Source organism: Triticum urartu, chromosome 5A, assembly GCF_056163025.1.
Source record: "Triticum urartu cultivar PI428250 chromosome 5A, HENAU_Tu73, whole genome shotgun sequence".
NCBI classification, from domain to species: domain Eukaryota; kingdom Viridiplantae; phylum Streptophyta; class Magnoliopsida; order Poales; family Poaceae; genus Triticum; species Triticum urartu.
In genome coordinates this window covers 457,426,518-457,436,206 of record NC_141877.1, presented here as the reverse complement: position 1 = coordinate 457,436,206, position 9,689 = coordinate 457,426,518, and the positions used below count along the sequence as shown (strand labels likewise).

Here is a 9,689-nt window from a genome sequence, read left to right as displayed (position 1 = left end):
TGTAAGCTCGGGAACATAATTGAATATTTGGAAAAGCATATTGATAACATACATGGGATGACCCGACATACGTCAATCTAAACACATGCATAGTTATTCCGTGCAACGCACGGGCATCTTACTAGTCTTCATAAAGTCTGGACCACATTGTTTCCTTCTTGGCAAGATTCTGCTCCCAAGCTTCCCATTTTTTCAGTTCCCACCCATCCCGCTGCTTTGGTCTGCGCACGATGCCAGCCTTACTGAATACTTCTAAACGTACAAGTGACTTCACACACTTGTGAGATTGCAAGTTCTGCCCGTGGGGACTGAAATCTAACAGCTTCACCATCTTGCTCAAATCAATCTTGAAGTTCTCACTAAGCAACTCATACGAACATACATCATCGCTGCCAAGTTGTGTGAAGATCCTATCCCTGTGAACAAAATGTGGACCCAGAATGTAATTAGGTGGGTTCTTAATGTTGTACTTCCGGCTCCACCTTTGTTGCTCTGCCGTGTTGTCAAGTGTCCAGATCTGCAGCTCACCAAGAACAGTTCTGGCATCATAGTGACTGGTTTGAGCAGTTACTATGCATATCTTCCCATCTATATCTCTGATCCAGAACTTACGAGGACCATAATAATCATGATCTTCATATGCTGCAGGCAGTTGTATCATTGCAAAACTTTCTTCCAATAGATCAAAGGACAAAACTGAATGCTGCCAGTTAGCTGACATGTCTTCAGTTAACCAATACATTTTGCCATCAACATTGACAACTCCAGAGTTTCTCACACTGATCAAGCTAAGAGCTTTTGGAGTTTGGATATCTTTCCATTTCTCATCGCCGAGTGTGTAAACTTGGATGATGTTGAACCTGTCTTTATTGTGGGGGCGACCATTAACGCAATCACCGAGGAAGTGTGTAATCTTGTATTCTTTTGTCACGGGATGAAATCCAAAGCTGTAGAAACAGATCACCTTTCACATTCTTCGCAGGTTTCTGAAGATGTAGACATTCACCAGTTGCAAGGTTAGCTATCTTAATCATTGATGTCTTTGTGTATAAGCCAAGAAGGCCATTGCATGAACCGAAAAGGAAATCATCAGGCCCAATCACTGGCACTGCATATCTCGATGGCGCCCAGGCTTCATCAATTAGGACAGCATCACTAGGGTAGGGCTCGCCTGAAACCAAACCTCGCGGGAAGAACAGAAGGGCATAATTTGGCGCACACTGGAGGTGCAATGCAACAAACTGTGGATCCCGGATGATGTTGTGCCAGTGCTTGCAGACTCCGACGCACGTCAACAGAGTGCTCACTGGAAGCCCCAAAAATATCCGCTCAATGATGTCTACCGGGAGGCGGTTTATGATGCATTCCTCATTTATTTGCTTCTTTGATTTGGTTTCTTCAGTAACCATAGTGAGTAGCCAATGCTGAAGCAGCTGAACTACCAGACCCTTCTGCAAACAGCCAAACACACATTTTCAATTAATGATAGCTAGATAGATCTGACTTTGAAATAATTTTATGGGCAAAGAAAGAATGTGAAATTTATGCATTCATATCTCGCTTTCAAGGTTATTCACCAACCAATGTGCCAAGGAAGATACTGATAGCATCTCAAAATCTCTGCTCCGAAATTTTCACTAAAAATACTCGCTTCGCCAGGCTAAGAAAAGGTCAACAATCTCCAGTTACCCAAAGTGAACCCACGGTCAACAAAATATATTTTCTCTCATGTACCAAAAGTGCAGATTACTGTCGAACACTCGTGCGCGCCTCCCACCAGCGCCTCAATCCCTCAACTACAGCCAGTAACTACAAACCCTAGACGCCATTACAGCAAGTAGTCAGCACCTCGACCACGGCAAGTAACTACAAACCCTAGCCGCCGTTACAGATGGAGGAGCGCGGACAAGAAGGAAATCGGGGGAGAATGCATTCCGCGAGCAAAAGGGGGCATCGAGGGCTCACGACCACGATTCAGAATTTCAGATCAGACGAGCTCCGCGGTCGCCGCCATGGGATTGGGATGGGAGGGCTCTCCGCTTGACGGTGAAATGATTTCCCGCCGCTCCCCCCTCGTCGGCTCCTCGACCCCTTCCGGCGGCTCCGGGTATCGCCCAAGAGGAACAAGTTATATTTTTTCTAGCGTGGCCGAAGAGAGGAACGAGTGTTTTATGCTGCGCAGGCCAGGTTCGGCCCAATTAGCCCAACACTGTTCATTCTCCATTGGACTCATAACTTTTTTTTTCAAAAAAAAAAGAACTTTGGTGGATCTAAAAATTCGAGCCTGTCCTGTTTTCTGGACGAAAGCTTTGCCATTTTCCATTGATATATCATGGGTAGAATTTGTGCAATTCACTACACGAGTGAACAGAAAAGCTTATTGCACAAAATACTTATTTTTTTGCGGGGGCATAAAATCCTTATCCAAAACATTAAGGCCAGCGCTAGGCGCCGGTGCGCCGGCCCAAATTTGGGCCGGTCGCGCCCTAGCCATCCGATCCAATTCATCTAGGCCATCAGTTCCTTATCCAAAAAGCTGCTTCATCCCTTCCCCCCTCGTGTGTCTCTCCTCTGTGTTGTCTTCCTCACCTCGCCACGCAGCTCCACCCCGTTCCCAGACAGCCGTTGCCTCCGCCCCCGCCGGCTTGCCTCGCCGTCGACGCGCGCCGCCGTCACCGGTCGCCTTTTTTACCCGCTCTGCTGCACGCCGGCAGCACCTCCCCTACACTTCTCCCTCGCCCTTTGTGGCCATGGGTTGCCGTCGTTGGCCGCGGCACCGCTGCTCGCCGGCAATAGTACGACGCTTCCTCGTCCCTCGCTGGTTCCAGCAAAACAAGTAAGTGGTTGGAACATTGTGCCCCTACCGGTGCCGCCCCAGCATGGATGGAACGATGGAGACGATGAAGTAACTCGCAAAAATCACAATATGTGGTTCCAGCAAAAAATTGTGCTGGTTGTAGCATCTCATGTCGCTGGTTGAAGCTCGCCGTGCACCATTAGTAGCCTCGATCTTCTCTGGTTCCAGCAAAAATGGACTATGTTTGTAATAAATGGTGTTGCCGATTGCAGCTCCGCATCACGGTGGTCGTAGCATTTCGCCGCATGTAGCAGCTCCGCCGTTGCCTGACGCAACCCCGTCGCTTTCTCTGGTTCCAGCAAAAATGGTCAACGGTTGTAACAAATGTTGTTGCAGGTTGCAGCTCCGCAGTACGTCGGTCGTACGTCGTCGCCTGACACAACCCCGCCGCTTTCTCTGGTTCCAGCAAACAAAGTCGCCGGATGTAGCTTTTTGAGCTGCTGGTTGCAGCTCGATTGCACGCGGTAGCAGCTTCCCAGCATCTCTGATGGTGGTTCGAGCAAAAAATAAATTGGTTGTAGCATCTGTGGGGCTGGTCCCAGCATGCGTCCCCTACGGTCCGCAAACATTGGTTGGCTTTCGTCTACGGCGACACCTCGGCCGCCTGGTTGCAACATAGAGGGCCACCCATCTCTTGTCCCATGGCTGGAGAGGGGAAAAAAGCCGAGGAGGAAGTGTGGGGGTGGCCGCCAGTTCGCTGGAGTAGGACAAATAGATGACGGCCTCGGTTTCACGCCCGGTGGTGCAGGGCGGTGGCCGGAGACCGATGCTCTCACAACAACTTCCGCTCGCGGGATGGAGGGGATGGGTTATGGTCGTGAGCGGGAGATGCAGTTTGCATCGTGACGGGATCTGAAGAAAAGGGACGAGTGGAAGACAACACACAAGGGCTGTAGGATTGCCTTCGATCCAACGAAGCGCGCGGCGCAACGCTTCGACCGGCGCACCGGCAGCAAACGTTTCCCAAACATTAATGTATGCATCAAGGGCGCTCGCTCGCGCGTGCCACGTAGGATCGAACCCGACAAAAATGGCTCTTAGAAAGATTCGGTATCGACTGTTGTGTCTTCGGCCTAATTAACAAAACGCTACTGCCATTCTCCATTACACTCGAGTACAGCATTGTTCAAAAATATTTTAGAACTTCGGTTAAATCTTAATTTTGTACCTTTAAAAGAAGAAACAATTCCCCGATTCATTATTTTCTGGAGGAAATGGCAAAGCTTGTCATTTTTCATTGATCTCAGGGGTAGAATTTTTTTTGACGAAAAAGCAGCAGGGTGCTGATTTTCATTGATGAAGGAGAGTACAAAGTACAGTACAGGTGCAAAAAAACGAGAAAAGGAGACAGAGCAGGGCGCCGGAGACCCTGCCTACAAACACCGGCCTAGCACCATCCATTCATAGAATAAAGTGCAGCACATCCATCTATACCTGGGCATATCTCGGGCCAGGCCGGTCTTCGGGCCAGGCCTAAAAAAGCCTGATGCTAAAAAGCCAGGCCCGGCCCAGTAATCGGGCCTACTAATTCCGGCCCGAGCCCAGTCGGCCCGGCCCGGCTACGGCTAAAATCACGTTTTTTGCAGGCCTGAGCCCGGCCCGGCTACGGCTAAAATCACGTTTTTTGCAGGCCTGAGCCCGGCCTGATTTACCTGTCAGGCTCATTTCCCAGGCCCAAGCCAGGCCCGATGGCACACACGGGCTCAGCCCGGCCCAGGATTTTCGGGCCGGGCTGCCCATGGCCAGGTCTACATCCATCAGACTGCCTATCGTCAATGATGAACGTGTGCAACAGAGCTGAATTTAGCGTTGAAGATCCTGTCGTTTCGTTCCTTCCAAAGGCAGCAAGAAACAAGCAGGCAGGGGCAGGCAGCCTTCGCGGTGGCTCTGGAGATCGGCCGTCCGAACCGAGAGCGTAGGCTGCCTGCCATGGACATGTCCAGGTCAGAGAAAGGCCTCCCTAAGTAGAAGGCCGTTTGTGCCCAAACTTGCCGGGAGAAGGGGTAGCCAGCGATGAGATGTAACGCCGTCTCGGGGTCGGTGTGGGTGGCAGAGAGAGCAAATGGGATTCTTGCTGGTAGTGCAATGAGCTTACATGTCCAGCCAGGGAGTCTCTTGGCCAGTGCGTCAAGGATTGGTTGTAGATCTTCTCTTCTTAGCCTTGCATCAGACAACGGCAGCCAACAGGGCCGTCTCGTGGTCGTGGCAGCATTTGATCGGAGTTGCTGCACTCTTCTTGCTCCAGTTGGTCCGCAGCCCCGAGATGGAGTGGAACAACTCCACAAGAGTGACAACGGCATCGGCATGCATCTCAGTCCGGGATGGGCTGATGAAGAGCACAACGTCATTTGGCGACGCTGTGGATCAGGCTAACAGGCCTCAAGTCAGTGAGCTGCGTAGCGCCCTCGTGTTTCGGGATCAAGATCATGGTCGCTGTGTTCAGGGCGTGCAAATTGGAGGCGTTGCAGTTCACAAATTAACAAACAACGCTAACTGCGCAAAACAGTAATGAAAATTTACATATTTAGCCACTTGCTTACAACTCTGACCGGAATCACACCACAATTCATATTTCCGGCATGATCATGTTCTAAAGATACGTAAGATACCTTGCTACTCTACTGGACCATGACCCCAAAAGGCAAACGCAGAATTGTAACAGAGATTCAGAATATAGGGCGTGTCAGGAACCTGGTTTGGATCTTCTGATCAAAGGTCTTTCAGTACGCAAATTCTTCAGTGTCTCAAACAGACCAATATTTTTAATCAGGTCCAAGTGCAACAAATTGAAATGGAGAAAACATAACGGTGGTACTGCAGAAATAACTGCTCTACAGGCGAAAGAGCTAACAAGTCCCTCGACGGTAAAAAGAAGCAAGAGTTGAATAACAGCCTTAGTAGGCTGAGAAGAATGACGATAAGCTCTCAAGTATCAAGTCTTCGCGTCATCGCCCTCGCTGTGATTCTGAGAAGAAATGCCAGCATTTGTACTCGAAGCACCAATCTGAAACATGAGTAAGGTTCAAACACAAGACAATGGTACTTTCATCACACATCAGGCAAAAGTCTAGAATTCCCATTACAGGAAAGATAACAAAATGTTTTCAGTTCCTTTAAAAAGAAAAGGTGCACAGACAGCATAATAATCATGTCGCCAGATTTTGAACTTGAAGCTCAAACGAGAAAACGGGAAATGAAAATTTAACATTTACCAATCAATCCATGCTTCCTACTCTGAATGTTCCTCAAGTCTTATATGTTAATTTGTCTGCTATATAAAGCTGTACGATGTAGAACAACTTTAAGTACCTCTTACATTACTTGACAGCAACCAAAGTAACTTTTAGTTCCAAACACAGCTGCACAGCTATGCTCAATTAACCATTATTCACTAAGTCTGCCAGCAAATGTATAAGAATGGGACTGAAAGCAATACCATGCCATTAAAAGACGATAAAACTTGGCAGAACCTATATCTATGTCTGTAAGTCTGAAAATACAAGTTAAGAAAGGAATCAACATGTAAAGTGTTTTGCAACCAACCCAGTTCCCAAATTTAGGGCACTTACACAAACCTTGATGAAAAAAATATTTCTTACTGATGCAAAATTTGTTGATTGTGGGGTACGGGCTACCTACCTAACAAATCAATGAACACGACAACTAGACAACTTGCACACTTAGCAAAAAGAACTAAAGTACAGGTGTATGCATAAATTAAAATATGGGATGGAAAATAATTGCATTATTACAAGGGGGTCATTCATTTGTATGACATGAGATAATCCAATTACTTTGCTTATATTTCATAAGAAACTATTTCTTTTATTCCGGAAGAGATTAAAACAGATATTGGAGACAAGAACTAGCGAGCTATAGCAGAAAGGGAAAACATGAAAAAATTAGATCAAATGTAAACTTTTACCTGGTCATCTACAGCACTATCAATCATGTCAAAGATACTATTTGTTGTCTGAATCATAGCCTGTAGACAAGTTTAACTTTATTCATTTGACATGTTTCAACGAAAAGTCGTCAATGATCTGGCTTGTAAATTTAAAACACTATACCTTTATAATAGTCTCACTATTATTAATACGAGCAATTAAATTGTCCTGATCCAGCTTCTGTGCCACACAATTAAGATGCCGGAGGGGTCTTGTCTGCTGGAGTCTCATGCAAGGCATGTGTTACAACAACGATAAGGGTGCACTCAAACATTCATATGCCTTCTGCTTTTCAAATGATTAATGCCTATTCAAATTTAAATGTGAAAAATAAAGGTATGCTGACGTCCATTTAGGTAAAGAATTACCTGGTCTGGAAAGTTTGGAAATATTTGATCGATTTTCATGCCTATTTCCCGTCGAATCGCATCATCCAATATATGTTGCAGTATATCATTGAACCATATGCCATTTTGTTGTGCACATGCCTGTCAAATAATGAATTTCCGTTAAATTTCTGCAACTCAGCTATTGTTAAAATTTCCAGAATAATGAATGTCTGCTAAACTCAATTTGAATGCAGTCGACATACAATTCCATTAAGCTCAACTTGGTGAATGACACTCCGCAATTTTTCATTCTCAGAGAGCCCACGCTCCCACGCCTCCCACTTGTTCAATTCCCAGCCTTCCCGCTGTTTTGGCCTACACACAATCTTAGCATTCTTGTATACATCTAAACGTACAAGTGACTTCACACAGTTGTGAGATTGCAAGTTGTGCCTGCAGGGACTGAAATCTAACAGCTTCACCATCTTACTTGAATCAATCTCGAAGTTCTCACCAAGCAACTCGTACGAACATACATTATTGTGGCCACGTTGTGTGAGGATTCTATCCCTGTGAACAAAACGTGGACCCAGAATGTAATCTGGTGGGTACTTAATGTTGTACTTCTGGCTCCACCTTTGCTCTACCATGTTGTCAAGTGCCCAGATCTGCAGCTCACCGACAAGAGTTCGGGCATCATAACGACTAGTTTGAGCAGTCACTATACATATTTTCCCATCTATATCTCTGATCAAGAACTTACGAGAACCATAGTAATCATGATCTTCGCGTGCTGCTGGCAGTTGTATCATTGCAAAACTTTCTTCCCTGATATCAAAGGACATAACTGCATGCTGCCAGCTAGCTGACATGTCTTCAGTTAACCAATACATTTTCCCATCAACATTGACAACTCCAGAGTTTCTCACACTGATCAAGCTAAGAGCTTCTGGAGTTTGGATATCTTTCCATTTCTCATCACCAAGCGTGTAAACTTGAATGATGTTGAACTTGTCTTTATTATGGGGACGACCATTAATGCAATCACCAAGGAAGTGTGTAATCTTGTATTCTTTTGTCACGGGGTGAAATCCAAAGCTATAGAAACAGAAATGATCACCTTTCAGATTCTTCACAGGTTTCCCAAGATGTAGACATTCACCAGTTGCAAGGTTAGCTATCTTGATCATTGATGTCTTTGTGTATAAGCCAAGAAGGCCATTGCATGAACCAAAAAGGAAATCACCAGGCCCAATCACTGGCACTGTATATGTCGATGGCGACCAGGCTTCATCAATTAGGACAGCATCGCTAGGGTAGTGCTTCCCTGAAACCAAACCTGGCGGGAAGAACACAAGGGCATAACTTGGCGCACACTGGAGGTGCAATGCAACAAACTGTGGATCCCGGATGATGTTGTGCCAATGCTTGCAGACTCCGACGCACGTCAACAGAGTGCTCACTGGAAGCCTCAAAAAGACCCGCTCAATGAGGTCCCCTGGGAGGTGGTTTATGATGCATTCCTCATTTATTTGCTTCATTGATTTGGTTTCTTCAGTGACCATAGTGAGCACCCAATGCCGAAGCAGCTGAAATACCAAACCCTTCTGCGAACACACATTTCAATTAATGATAGCTACATAGAAACTGACATTTAAGTAATTTCATGGGCAAAGAAAGAAGGTAACATTCATGCATTTTTAATTTTTTTTATCTCGCTTTCAAGGTAATTTACCAACCAATGTGCAGGAAGATACTGATAGCATCTCCAAATTTCTGCTCCGAAATTTTGACCACTCCAGGCTAAAAAAAGTAACAATCTCTAGTTACCCAAAGTGAACCCACGGTCAAAAAAAAAAAAATCTCTCATGCACCAAAAGTGCAGATTACTGTCAAATCCAGCGAACACTCGTGCGCGCCGTCCCTCGGTGCCTCAATCCCTCAACTACAGCAAGTAACTACAAACCCTAGACGCCCTCGGGCGCCATTACAGCAAGTAGCCAGCACCTCAACCACGGCAAGTAACTACAAACCCTAGCCGCCGTTACAGATGGAGGAGCGCGGACAAGAAGGAAATCGGGGGAGAATGCATTCCGCAAGCAAAAGAAGGTATCGAGGACTCACAAGCACGATTAGGATCAGACGAGCTCCGCGGTCGCCGCCATGGGATTGGGATGGGAGAGCTCTCCGCTTGACGGCGAAATGATTTCCCGCCGCTTCCCCCTCGTCGGCTGGCTCTTCGACCCCTTTGTGCCGGCTCCGGGGCTTCGCCCAAGAGGAACAAGTTCTATTTTTTTTAGCGTGGCGGAAGAGGAACGAGTGTTTTATGCTGCGCAGGCCAGGTTCGGCCCAATTAGCCCAACACTGTCCATTCTCCACTGGACTCGGGTAAAATTCTGTGTTCAGAACCTTTTTTTTTCACAGAAAAAAAGGAACTTTGGTGGATCTAAAAATTCGAGGCTGTCCTGTTTTCTGGACGAAAGCTTTGCCGTTTTCCATTTTGATATATCATGGGTAGAATTTGCGCTATTCTACACGAGTGAACAGAAAAGCTTA

The 9,689-nt window shown here is 46.4% G+C and overlaps 1 protein-coding gene and 1 pseudogene across 6 annotated transcripts; both read right to left on the bottom strand.

Moving 5' to 3' along the window:
• Positions 1-20: 20 nt before the first annotated feature.
• LOC125556208 (F-box protein At3g07870-like) lies at positions 21-2,122 on the bottom strand (annotated as a pseudogene). The gene is made up of 2 exons (XR_015604897.1): positions 1,969-2,122; positions 21-1,451 (listed from the first exon to the last, which is right to left on the bottom strand). The product of XR_015604897.1 is annotated as an F-box protein At3g07870-like (transcript).
• A 3,409-nt stretch (positions 2,123-5,531) lies between these two features.
• Positions 5,532-9,390, bottom strand: LOC125509668 (putative F-box protein At3g23960). 5 transcript variants are annotated; one of them, XM_048674692.2, is made up of 7 exons: positions 9,258-9,390; positions 7,397-8,740; positions 7,173-7,292; positions 6,928-7,023; positions 6,783-6,842; positions 6,070-6,138; positions 5,532-5,861 (listed from the first exon to the last, which is right to left on the bottom strand). In XM_048674692.2, exons 2-6 carry the CDS (start codon positions 8,696-8,698, stop codon positions 6,103-6,105), a joined length of 1,614 nt encoding a protein of 537 aa, XP_048530649.1. In that variant the 5' UTR covers positions 8,699-8,740; positions 9,258-9,390; the 3' UTR covers positions 5,532-5,861; positions 6,070-6,102. The 5 variants fall into 5 exon arrangements, with proteins under 5 accessions (XP_048530649.1, XP_048530648.1, XP_048530645.1 ...); XM_048674691.2 differs by having other exon boundaries at positions 5,532-6,138; XM_048674688.2 differs by lacking the exon at positions 6,070-6,138.
• Between the last annotated feature and the right edge of the window lie 299 nt (positions 9,391-9,689).